General features: G+C 44.5%; 1 protein-coding gene across 1 annotated transcript in view; it reads left to right on the forward strand.

The window, feature by feature from the left end:
* phlpp1 (PH domain and leucine rich repeat protein phosphatase 1) overlaps positions 1 to 12,879 on the forward strand; it is a 113,768-nt gene that overhangs the window by 80,206 nt on the left and 20,683 nt on the right. The window contains exons 2-5 of the mRNA XM_062994405.1: positions 2,131 to 2,327; positions 3,984 to 4,109; positions 8,510 to 8,658; positions 11,819 to 11,965. Of these exons, the coding sequence (XP_062850475.1) occupies positions 2,131 to 2,327; positions 3,984 to 4,109; positions 8,510 to 8,658; positions 11,819 to 11,965 (619 nt within the window). The remainder of the gene's footprint in view (positions 1 to 2,130; positions 2,328 to 3,983; positions 4,110 to 8,509; positions 8,659 to 11,818; positions 11,966 to 12,879) is intronic.

Consider the following 12,879-nt stretch of genomic DNA (forward strand, 5'->3'; position numbering starts at 1 on the left):
TCGTCAGTCCTTTTCATTAACCTGCTCTGGATGTTTTATTCTGATTGCAGTACATGGTCAGTAACAGTGACAGGCTTGCTGATCTTCTCGGGAGCAGGATCAGGACAGGCCGACCCCTGCCGAACCCTTCTGTCACTCTGGCACTTTACGGTGTGATCAATCCTTAGCGCTCACGCTGTTTTGCGTCTCAGCCGGACATAAAACATGACTGTGCACTTAATCTGGGGTTAAATGCTCTTCTGGACTGGGCTGCTGTGGAGAAATCGAGCCCGACCTCAGAATTTGTAGCTCTGGTGTTAAACTTAAACATCACAAGCTGTTGCATCGTATGTTTATTTGTTTATTAGGATTTTAACGTCATGTTTTACACATTTTGCTTCCATTCATGACAGGACAGGTAGTTACTGGTTACACAAGATTCACCAGTTCACAAGTTTAACACAGTCATGGACAATTTTCTATCTCCAGTTCACCTCGCTTGCACGTCTTTGGGCTGTGGGAGGAAACCGGAGCTCCCGGAGGAAACCCACACAGACACCACTCAGAAAGGACCTGGACCTCTTCATCTGGGAATCAAACCCAGGACCTTCTTGCTGTGAGGCGTCAGTGCTATCCACCGTGCCACCCTTGGTCAACCCTTCTAATTATTAAGTTCAAATGTTTCAGCCACACAGAAGGTCCATAAGTTTGATAATGTTGATTATGAGCTAGGCCCTTTTTAACCTGAATGAGCACAAACTCCAAAATCTTGTGGAAAGCCTTCTTAGAAGAGTGAGGGCTGTTGTGGATGCAACTCTTTATTCTTTTGGTTTGGATTTATGATCTTGTGTCCACAAACTTTTGGCTCTATAGTGTCTAATGTTCTGTAGAAGCTTACCAATTTCAAATTTCAGAAATTTGAAATTAGAAAATACAATCAAGAAATATTAGTGTGAAAGAGAAGTCATGAGTAAGGCCCTAGGACTCCACCAAACCACATTGAGAGCCATCATTTGCAAATATAGGAAACTAAAGCGCCAACTCATGCTGTGGAAAACTTGGTGATTTCCTGTCAAAATACACCGATCAGCCATAACATTAAAACCACCTCCTTGTTTCTACACTGTGTCCATTTTATCAGATCCACTTACCATATAAAAGCACTTTGTAGTTCTACAATTACTGACTGTAGTCCATCTGTTTATCTAGATACTTTTTTAACCTGCTTTCACCCTGTTCTTCAACGGTCAGGACCCCCACAGGACCACCACAGAGAAGATATTATTTAGGTGGTGGATCATTCTCAGCACTGCAGTGACACTGACATGATGGTGGTGTGTTAGTGTGTGTTGTGCTGGTATGAGTGGATCAGACACAGCAGCGCTGCTGGAGTTTTTAAATACCATGTCCACTCACTGTCCACTCTATTAGACACTCCTACCTAGTTGGTCCACCTTGTAGATGTAAAGTCAGAGACGATCGCTCATCTATTGCTGCTGTTTGAGTTGGTCATCTTTTAGACCTTCATCTGTGGTCACAGGATGCTGCCCACGGGGCGCTGTTGGCTGGATGTTTTTGGTTGGTGGACTATTCTCAGTCCAGCAGTGACAGTGAAGTGTTTTTTTAAAACTCCACACTCCACACAACAACACACACTAACACACCACCACCATGTCAGTGTCACTGCAGTGCTGAGAATGATCCACCACCCAAATAATACCTGCTCTGTAGTGGTCCTGTGGTGGTCCTGACCATTGAAGAACAGGGTGAAAGCAGGGTAAAAAAGCATGCAGAGAAACAGACGGACTACAGTCAGTGATTGTAGAACTACAAAGTGCTTCTATATGGTAAGTGGAGCTGATAAAATAGACAGTGAGTGTAGAAACAAGGTGGTGGCCTTAATGTTATGGCTGATCAGTGTAAATTCTTGTAAGTTCTTGAGAAGACTAAAGTCATCCGTCCATGAGCTGAAGCTGAAGAGTAGAAAAGTAATTGTGTAATTCAGCAAACTATAATTTACAAAACCAATCAGAGTCTTTGCTCTAGATAAATATTTGAAATGTGGTTCATTTACTTATGGATGATGATGTTCTGTATATGGGAATTACTTACTATAATAATACAAAGTTTCTTTTGTGTGTGTTTCCGCAGGAAAGCCGGACAACATGGCGAGTTCGGAGCGGGTGCAGCTATCGGGGACCTACAACGTGCGCAAAGGCAAACTGCAGCTGCCCGTCAACCGCTGGAGCCGCCGGCACGTCATCCTGTGCGGCACGTGCCTGATGGTGTCGTCAGTTAAAGCCAGTCATGCAGGGAAGATGCACATCCTGCCCCTCATCGGTGGGAAGGTAATGCGTTAAACCAATCAAAACACTCATCTTGTTCTTCATCTGGGGGAAATTGATGCATTAACATGTCAAAATGTGCATCCTGCCCATCAGGGGTAAAGTCAGGGGCAATTTGCCTACTTAGGGTGCTTAGGAAACCCACGCAGACACGGGGAGAACATGCAAACTCCACACAGAAAGGACCCAGACCGTTCCACATGGGAATCGAACCCAGGACCTTCTTGCTGTGAGGTGACAGTGCTACCCACCGAGCCACTGTGCTGCCCCTCAACAGTGGCAGCCTAGTGTGTAGAGCTTTGGGCAATCAGTGAAAAGGTTGTGAGTTCGAATCCCAGCTCTGACATGCAGCCACTGTTGTGCCCAGAAAGGACCCAGAGTGGGAATCGAACCCAGGACCTGCTTGCTGTGAGGTGACAGTGCTACCCGCCGAGCCACTGTGCCACCCCTCAACAGTGGCAGTCTAATGGGTAGAGCTTTGGGCAATCAGTGGAAAGGTTGCGAGTTTGAATCCCAGCTCTGCCATGCAGCCACTGTTGGGCCCAGAGAGGACTCAGAATGTTCCACATGGGAATCGAACCCAGGACCTTCTTGCTGTGAGGTGACAGTGCTACCCGCCGAGCCACTGTGCTGCCCCTCGACAGTGGTGGCCTAGTGTGTAGAGCTTTGGGCTATCAATGGCAAGGTTGCGAGTTCGAATCCCAGCTCTGACATGCAGCCACTGTTGGGCCCAGAAAGGACCCAGAGTGGGAATCGAACCCAGAACCTTCTTGCTGTGAGGTGACATTGCTACCCACCGAGCCACTGTGCCACCCCTCAACAGTGGCAGCCTAGTGTGTAGAGCTTTGGGCTATCAGTGGAAAGGTTGTGAGTTCGAATCCCAGCTCTGACATGCAGCCACTGTTGTGCCCAGAAAGGACCCAGAGTGGGAATCGAACCCAGGACCTGCTTGCTGTGAGGTGACAGTGCTACCCGCCGAGCCACTGTGCCACCCCTCAACAGTGGCAGTCTAATGGGTAGAGCTTTGGGCTATCAGTGGAAAGGTTGCGAGTTCGAATCCCAGCTCTGTCATGCAGCCACTGTTGGGCCCAGAGAGGACTCAGAATGTTCCACCTGGGAATCGAACCCAGGACCTTCTTGCTGTGAGGTGACAGTGCTACCCGCCGAGCCACTGTGCCACCCCTCAACAGTGGTGGCCTAGTGTGTAGAGCTTTGGGCTATCAATGGCAAGGTTGCGAGTTCGAATCCCAGCTCTGACATGCAGCCACTGTTGGGCCCAGAAAGGACCCAGACCTTTCTTGGTGGATAGCACTGTCACCTCACAGCAAGAAGGTCCTGGGTTCGATTCTCAGGTGGAGCGGTCCGGGTACTTTCTGTGTGGAGTTTGCATGTTCTCCCAGTGTCAGTGTGGGTTTCCTCCAGGAGCTCCGGTTTCCTCCCACAGTCCAAAGACATTAAAGTGAGGTGAACTGGAGACACAAAATTGTCCATGACTGTGTTTGACATTAAAACTTGAACTGATGAATCTTGTGTAATGAGTAACTACCGTTCCTGTCATGAATGTACCCGAAGTGTAAAACATGACGTTAAAATCCCAATAAATTAAAATAAAATGTTACATCCCCTCACTGTTCCTGCTCCTCTTTTGTGTTTTTGTAGGTAGAGGAGGTGAAGAAACACAGTCACTGTTTGGCCTTCAGTTCAGCCGGACCTCAGAGTCAGACCTACTACATCAGTTTTGACAGCTTCACCGAGCATCTCCGCTGGCACCGCCATGCTGCCAAGGTCTGTGTGTTTAATAATATAAATTCATACGTAATTCAGTACATAAAACAAGCAATGGGATACTTTTCTACATGCTTAATCTTATTTTTTTTTTATTTTTATTTTTTTATTTTTTTTTTTTTTAGTGCATTTTCTCCCCATTTTCCTCGGCATTTAGCAGACGCCTTTATCCAAAGCGACTTACATTATAGTTACAGTATACAGTCTGAGCTATTAAGGGTTAAGGGCCTTGCTCAAGGGCCCAATAGCAGCAACCTGGTAGTGGTGGGGCTTGAACCAGCGACCTTCTGATTACTAGTCCATTACCTTAACCACTAGGCTACAACTTGCAACTTTAGCACACTAAATTTTGTGTACAGCCTCCTCTTCTCGCCCCTGCATTCTGCACAGGCGTCTCTTCCGCCAATCAGGGTCCTTACGCAGCGTATGAAGACCCACCCACCCACACATAGTCCGGCCCCCACCCTGCAGATACGGTGGCCAATTAGTATCTGCTGCAGGCACTGCCATTTATGCCCACTAGATGGCACCCAGCCGACCGGTGGCAACACCGAGTTTCGGACCGGGGAGTTCAGAAACTCGGTGCTGGTGTGCAAGCGGAACATCCCGCTGTGCCACCTGGGCGCCTTTCTACATGCATATTCAAAAATTATATTAGAATTTGGTATTTTCAATGAGGATCAAGACTGCTTCAAAGACACTTCAGACATTTCCATGTATTTACAGTCATGTGTTTACATACACTTGTAAAGAATAAAGTCTCGATCCTTTCTGCAACTGGACCGCTTCTGTAGTCGAACAATCGGAACACGTCTCTTTATTTTGGGTTTTCTAAAAATAGAATACAATTATCTGGGTTTGAATACATTTAATATATGGTCATACATCCCCTAGTTCTTCTTACCATTACTGGTTACTTTTACTGACCATCAAAAAGCTTCTGACACAACCTGGCCACTTTCTTGACCACTCTACTTGGCAGAATTTGTTTATTTCTGACCCAGATTTTTTAGTACGGTTGATGCCAGGACTGTCCAAAAGCTTAAATGTAGCCTCAGTGGTAGCTCAGTGAGCTCGGCCACTGCTGGGTTCTTGAGGCTTCTCAGTCCAGTGTGCCATACAGTGGCTGACCCTGCACTCTGACCCCAGTGCCCAACAAGCTGGGATATGCAGAAAATTAATATTAGTTTAACACATGAGGCAGATTCATAAATCATTCATCATTTATTCATTCTAAATGCAGTTTTGATGTGTTTTGGATCATTATCTTCTTCAAAACAGCCAATTTCTCTTTTAAAATAGTTTTTTTAAGAATTTTGATGTACTCTCCTGAGTGCCTCTGCAGTGCCTCGCCCAAAACGGCCACAGCTACAGGGCCACATACAAATATACACTGCCTGGCCAAAAAAAAGGTCACACACTCTAATATTTCGTTGAATCGCTCTTTCACAATTTGAGCCCGATGAATCCTGGCATTGTCATCATGGAATATGGCCGTGCCATCAGGGAAGAAAAAATCCATTGATGGAATAACCTGGTGGTTCAGTATATTCAGGTAATCAGCTGACCTCATTCTTTAAGCACATAACGTTGCTGAACCTAGACCTGACCGACTGCAGCAACCCCAGATCATAGCACTGCCCCCACAGGCTTGTACGGTAGGCACTAGGCATGATGGGTGCATCACTTCAGCCGCCTCTCTTCTTACCCTGATGCGCCCATCACTCTGGAACAGGGTAAATCTGGACTCATCAGACCACATGACCTTCTTCCATTGCTCCAGAGCCCAATCTTTATGCTCCCTAGAAAATTGAAGCCGTTCTTGCCGGTTAGCCTCACTGACAAGTGGATTTCTTAAGGCTACACAGCTGTTTAGTCCCAATCCCTTGAGTTCCCTTCACATTGTGTGTGTGGAAATGCTCTTACTTTCACTATTAAACATCTCCCTGAGTTTTACTGTAGTTTTTCTACCATTTGATTTCACCAAACGTTTAAGTGATCGCCGATCACGATAATTCAATATTTTTTTCCGACCACATTCCTTCCTCGAAGATGCCCCCCCCACTGTCCTTTCACTTTTTAATAATGCGCTGGACAGTTCTTAACCCGATTTTAGTAGTTTCAGCTTCTCCTTAGATGTTTTCTCTGCTTGATGCATGCCAATAATTTGACCCTTCTGAAACAGATGAACATCTTTTCCACGACCACAGGATGAGTCTTTCCACATGGTTGTTTAACAAATGAGAAGCTACTCACTGCATCAGTTAGGGTTAAATAACTTGTTGCCAGCTGAAACATAATCGCCCATGCAGTAATTTTCCAATGGGAGGCTCTTACCTGTTTGCTTAGTTAAATCCAGGTGGTGACCTTTTTTTGGCCAGGCAGTATATATATGTATATGTACACCGGTGGCACAGCGGTCTGATGCACTACTGATTGACACAATACTGTCATGGCTAACCTCCCTCAAGCACTAACCACGCCACGGAACAGAAAGCAGAAGAGCAATTTAGAAATATGAAATACATACGGTCTATGTATGTGCACACACACACACATGCACACATGCACACACATGCACAGTCACTATCTTACCACCGTGCATCACGCTCGTCATTGCAAAAAAAACACAAGCCACATACGACTGGTGAAACCCCCGTCCTTCCTGCTGCAATGGCAATCAAGTGTGCCACTTCATGTGAAACTGCAAGGGCTTTGCTGGGTAGCTTGCCCATTTGTGTTATTTTTCTGTACTGTACTGTACTGTACTGGACAGGTTTATGAATTTGTTCGGGACGTCTCGTTTCAATTTGCTTCTTCATTTTGACTGGTTTTAAACTTTCATTTGCCAGGACATCACTGCAAAGCATTGTGGGTACTTCAAGGGTTTTGGGGCCATACCCGAGGATGGCCGTGTCGAAACAGACCCATTTGTAGATGATTGGCTTGTCTGATCTTTTTATTGGATTTTTATTGGATTTATTGGATTTTTCTTTAATAAAGCTGGAAAGATCTGATTTTGTGTAGACAGAGCGTCCAGTTCATTGATTCATTTTGGAGGAATATAATATATATTATATAATAATAATAATTGGCTTCCTGTAGCTGCACGCATTCAGTTTAAAACACTGATGCTCGCCTACAAAGCCAAAAATTTACCAGCCCCAAGCTACCTTCATGGTCTAATCAAACCCCGCTCTGTACCACGCAACCTCCGAGCCACTAGTCTTGCTCAACTTGATCCTCCACCCAGGACTAAAGGAAGACGAGCATCAAGGCTCTTCACTGTACTGGCACCCAAGTGGTGGAACGAACTTCCTCTGTCTGTCCGAACATCTGAGTCTCTTGCTGACTTATACTTACTTACTAACACTTCTTTCCATTTCTTAAAAAAAAAAAGAAAAAATGCTTACAGGTTTTAGCAGATTTGTCTACTTAAACTAGAGTAATGAAATGTTTACTATGGAAGCACTTCTGTTAAGTCGCTCTGGATAAGAGCGTCTGCCAAATGCCAAAAATGTAAATGTAATAATTTTAAATGTGATAGATTTAAATTATTATTATTTCAAAAAAAACCTACAATACATTCAGACAGAAAATCAACTCGCATTCCCTCCCATTTTTTGGAGACCCGAACATTCATGTATCCACCTCAACCAGAATAAAAAATGTTCATGTGTCCATTTTAGCCAGAATCATTCTCTTTCTCTTCTTTAGTTTATTGCCTGTGGACGCATGTAGGGCAGCGTGAACAACCTATTTTCCTGTACTTTTCCCAGAAACAACCTCATAGTGTCAGTTCTGTTCATCCCGACACAGTCTCAGATTAGCACAGGAGAGACGGTGAGAGAGAGAGAGAGAGAGAGAGAGAGAGAGAGAGAGAGAGAGAGAGAGAGAGAGAGAGAGAGAGGCTGAGAGGGATGGAGGAGAGGAGGAAGGTATTAATGATGGATGAAATGATTTGATGTCGGGGAAGCAGAATAAGGTGTTTGGTGATTTAGGAAACACCAGGTTGTTCACGGACTGTGGTTAATCAGTACTGCGTTTATTTTAAATGGAGGTGCTAATGTGTTAAACATGGTGTTAAAACTTAAATAAATAAATACATAAATAAATAAATAGAGGTGCGCTTAACCTTATGGTAATGTGTGTGTGTGTGTGTGTGAGTGAGAAAGAGTGTGTGAGTCTGGTTTGAGTGGGTCAGAGCTTTCAGCTGCTAATTGACTAAATGCAAATAGTGTTTGTGTCTTATTTAGTCTTATCACAGTAAAGACTCCCGAGAGTCGAGTGCACTAAATAACTAAATAATTTCGTTCTCTCTCTCTCTCTCTCTCTCTCTCTCTCTCTCTCTCTCTCTCTCTCTCTCTCTCTCTCTGTGTCACTGCTGTTTTCTCTCTCAGATGGTGTCTCAGAGGATCAGTTCAGTGGATCTGTCGTGCTGTAGTTTGGAGAAACTGCCTCCCAATCTGCTGTACAGTCACGACCTCACCCACCTCAACCTCAAACACAACTTCCTTCCTGCTGACCACTCGCTGCAGCCGCTCCAGAGGTGTGTAGGGGTGTGTGTGTGTGTGTTTATTTGTGTGTGTGTGTGTATGTTTGTGTGTTTTGTGTGTGTGTGTGTGTGTTTTGGGATGGGAAGTGGGGGTTTTGTATACATACATACATGTGGGTCAGTGACATACAAAATCTTTATGCTTTAAACTAGGTGTAAACAGTTTAGGGAAGGCTCCTTACTGTTCCTGCATGGTGCACAAAGCAGGGTCCTTAAAGACACGATTTATAGAGTTTGGTGTGAAGCAACTCTAATGGTCTACACCGAGCCCTAATCTAAACCATAATTAACCACTTATTAACATAATGGAATGAATTGGAATGTTGACTGAAAGCAAGGAACTTCTCATTTAACACCTGTGTCTGACCTCAAATGTTTTGTTTACTTATTTATTTATTTATTTTTTGACTAAATGGGTATAAATTCCCACATAAACACTGAGGAAGAGTGTAGGCTGTTAAAGCTGCTAAGTTTATATTATCAGCTATTGTTTTAAAATAGGGCAGCACGGTGGCTCAGTGGGTAGCACTGTCGCCTCACAGCAAGAAGGTCCTGGGTTCGATCCCCAGACGGGGCGGTCCGGGTCCTTTCTCTGTGGAGTTTGCATGTTCTCCCCGTGTCTGTGTGGGTTTCCTCCTGGAGCTCCAATTTCCTTCCACAGTCCAAACACATGCAGGTGAGGTGAATTGGAGACACTAAATTGCACTATAGGTGAATGGGTGTGTGTGTATGTGTTTGTGTGTGTATATGTGTCTGCCCTGCGATGGACTGGCGCCCCGTCCAGGGTGTTACTGTGTGCCTTGCGCCCATTGAAAAGCTCCATCACACACTCAGGCTCATCAGCCCAAGTATTGTTTTTTCAGTCTTAAACTTCTGGGTAAACCTGTGCCCACTGTAGCCTCTGATCCCTGGTCGTGATGTGGTTCTTCTGTTAGCACATTTACCTCAGGGTTCCACATGTCCATCCTGAGATGCTTTACTGCTCAGCACAGTTGTAAACAGCGGTTATCTGAGTTGCTGTTGCCTTCCAGTCAACTAAAACTGCTTATCAAGGGTTCAGCGCTTTCTGATACACTCAAACCAGCCTGGCTGGCACCAACAACCGTACCACGGTCAAAGTCACTCATATCATATCTTATCATATAATTCCATGTTCTGGTATTTGATGTGAACATTGACTGAACCTTTTGACCTGTGTCTATATAATTGTATCCACTTTACAGCCGCTACATGATTAGCTAATCGCATAAAATGAATGAGCAGATGTACATGCGATCCTAATAATATAAACGGTGAGTCTGTGCAATGATAGTGTTCTAAATAACCAAAACAAAGTGGTAGAGTACTTGTTTTCATATTTGTCTTACACCAGTTAAATGCAGATGTACGAGGGTTTTTCAAAAAGTTTCCGCACAAAATGTCTATTTATTAAGAATTTTAAAAACAAATGACATCATTTTTCTACGTAATCACCTTCCTTTGCAATGCATTTTCCCCAGCGTTGTACCAACTTTTTAATACTATCAGCAAACAATGTTTTTGGTTGAGGGCGTATCCACTGATGCACCGCTGCTTTCACATCATCATCACATGAAAATCTTCTTCCCCTTAAAGCTTCTTTGAGCGTCAAAATCAACCAGGCCTGGTTGGTCTGAACCCTTTAATGGTCTGTCTACTATGGTGAGCTTACTTTGAGTCTAAATACTTGGGTAAAAATAAGCTGTATTAAAATAATCTTGTTTGGGTCGTATCATCATTTTTGTGATTGTCTTAACTGATTGGTAAAGGCACATTAAAAAATACTGTGTTCACTAGTAAAAAAAATATGGGTGCCCAGGTGGCTCAGCAGAGTATTAGGCACACCAGCACCAAGATTCTGAACTCTCTGTTCGAAACTTGGCGTTGCCACTGGTAGGCTGGGCGCCATCTAGCGGGCATAATTGGCAGTGCCTGCAGCAGACACGGTTCTGCTAGGGCGGGGTGACCGGACTATGTGGGTGGGGTCTTCAAACGCTGTGTAAGGACCCTGATTGGCAGATAGAGAGGCGCCTGTGCAGAGTGCACTAAGGGCTGCACGCGGTATACCCACCTCGACTGCAAATCAGCGATCAGAAGACACATTGACTATGCTAAATTGGGAGAGAGAAAAAACAAACAAACCTAACAATCCTGGATTGGATCAGACTATCCAGACATATTTCCTTTCAGCATTAGAGGTTTGCTTTTTTGGCCCGGCCATGGCAGGACACTGTGCTTGTATTTTTAATGAATGCAGTCAAACTAGCCCTTTTTATATGGACACAGAGAAGTCAACAGCTTCAGGCTTAATGTAATCGTTATTACTAACAAGTATTTAGGAGGCCACAAAGTTTTTTTGTTTTTTTTGGTTTTTACACCACTAAGTGAAGGATTTTACTGTTTACTGTCTGTGTTTGACCCAGCAGATGTTTTGGGAACCCACAGTAACGCTAATAAAGAACACTTTTTTTACTTTTATTTATTTATTCCTTTTTTTAAGTCCGTGTCTCAAACATTCAGCCTCGGTATAAAAACTTCAACCCTGCGCTTTATAGCTGAACCGCCTGCCTACTGAAAGAGACGTGATTGTTTTCAGTAAAAGCATCCAACCTTGTTTGTGATCATATTTACCCAAGCACAAAAGCTTCAAAGCACTTTGGGCCCCCCACGCCTCTTCAGCGGCGGGGCACGCTGGGTAAAAAAAGGCGCTCTCGGCCATGGGAATTTTCGGCAGGCTGCCGTTGTGGAGATGAGGATGGAGAGTGGACCGAGTGCCAGTCTGTTGCAGCTCGACGAAAACAATGGAGGGAGATGAGAGGGAGCGGGACAATGGGAGGTGTGTGTGGGTGTGTTGGTGTGTAATATGTGTGTATGTGTGTGTATGCTGGTGTGTACTGTGTGTGTTTGTTGAGCTGGTGAGTCAGCAGGGTCACTGTCATTTCATAGTGAAGCTCCAGGCCTGACTGAGTCTATTTCCTAACCACTTATTTTCTCTCTCTTTGTGTCTGTGTGTGTGTATGTGTGTGTATGTGTGTGTGTGTGTGTGTCTGTGTGTCTGTGTGTCTGTGTGTCTGTGTGTCTGTGTGTGTGTGTGTGTGTGTGTGTGTGTGTGTGTGTGTGTTTGCTTACAAACTAGGTTCTCTCGGTTGAAGAGCCTGAACCTCTCCAATAACCAGCTGGGCACATTTCCTCTGGCTCTGAGCTCCATCTCCACCCTGACCGAGCTCAACCTCAGCTGTAACTGCCTCAGCACCCTCCACCCCAGTGTGGGCAACATGCACAAGTAAGAAGGGATGGAAATTTGGGGATTTAAATATGAATACAGATTTTGCCTGATCATTATTGGTCGACGGTTGGGTGCTCAGGTGGCTCACTGCCATGCTTCCTATGTTTACTATACACCGATCAGCCATAACATTAAAACCACCCCCTCGTTTCTACACTCACTGTCCATTTTATTAGCTCCACTTACCATATAGAAGCACTTTGTAGTTCTACAATTACTGACTGTAGTCCATCTGTTTCTCTACATGCTTTGTTAGCCCCCTTTCACGCTGTTCTGTAAACAGACAATGCCGGGTGGGGGGACCGCCTGCAGTAACAATCTCTGCTAGCTGATTGATGGCGCCAACCTCTGGATATGAAGACAGTCAAATCTACACTGCTATACAAGCTGTACACTGACTACTCTAAGTTATATCCAAGTTTCGTTTCTATAGTGTTGTTCCATGAAAAGATATAATAACATATTTGCAAAAATGTGAGGGGTGTACCCACTTTTGTGAGATTCTGTATATTCCGTGCAGGTGAAAACAAGTGGTCGGCTACTGCACACGTGTCAGAAAGGACAGCCCTCCTTGGTCAGGAGTGGACGTTTGCAGCTGTAGAGGAATCTAAATGGGATTAGGTTGTTGGGAGGAAAACTGAACCAAAATGCTGCAACAAGTGGCTAAGGTCATTCATTAGTCCTGTCAGAATACAAACTTCATATAAATATAAGTACATAAGTACAAAGTCAAAGCACATTGCATTGAATGTAAAACCGAAAGTAGATTTTCCTCCACTTATGTGGACAGACTGACAGATTAATGTCCTTCAGGTAGAGGAATCCCCTGGAATGTCCAGTAACTTCCACAGCTAGTTTTAATACCACTGCTGCCACCTACAGGTTCAAACCAGGAACCTGCCAATAGGAAC

Source organism: Trichomycterus rosablanca, chromosome 4 (assembly GCF_030014385.1).
Source record: "Trichomycterus rosablanca isolate fTriRos1 chromosome 4, fTriRos1.hap1, whole genome shotgun sequence".
Taxonomy (NCBI): Eukaryota; Metazoa; Chordata; class Actinopteri; order Siluriformes; family Trichomycteridae; genus Trichomycterus; species Trichomycterus rosablanca.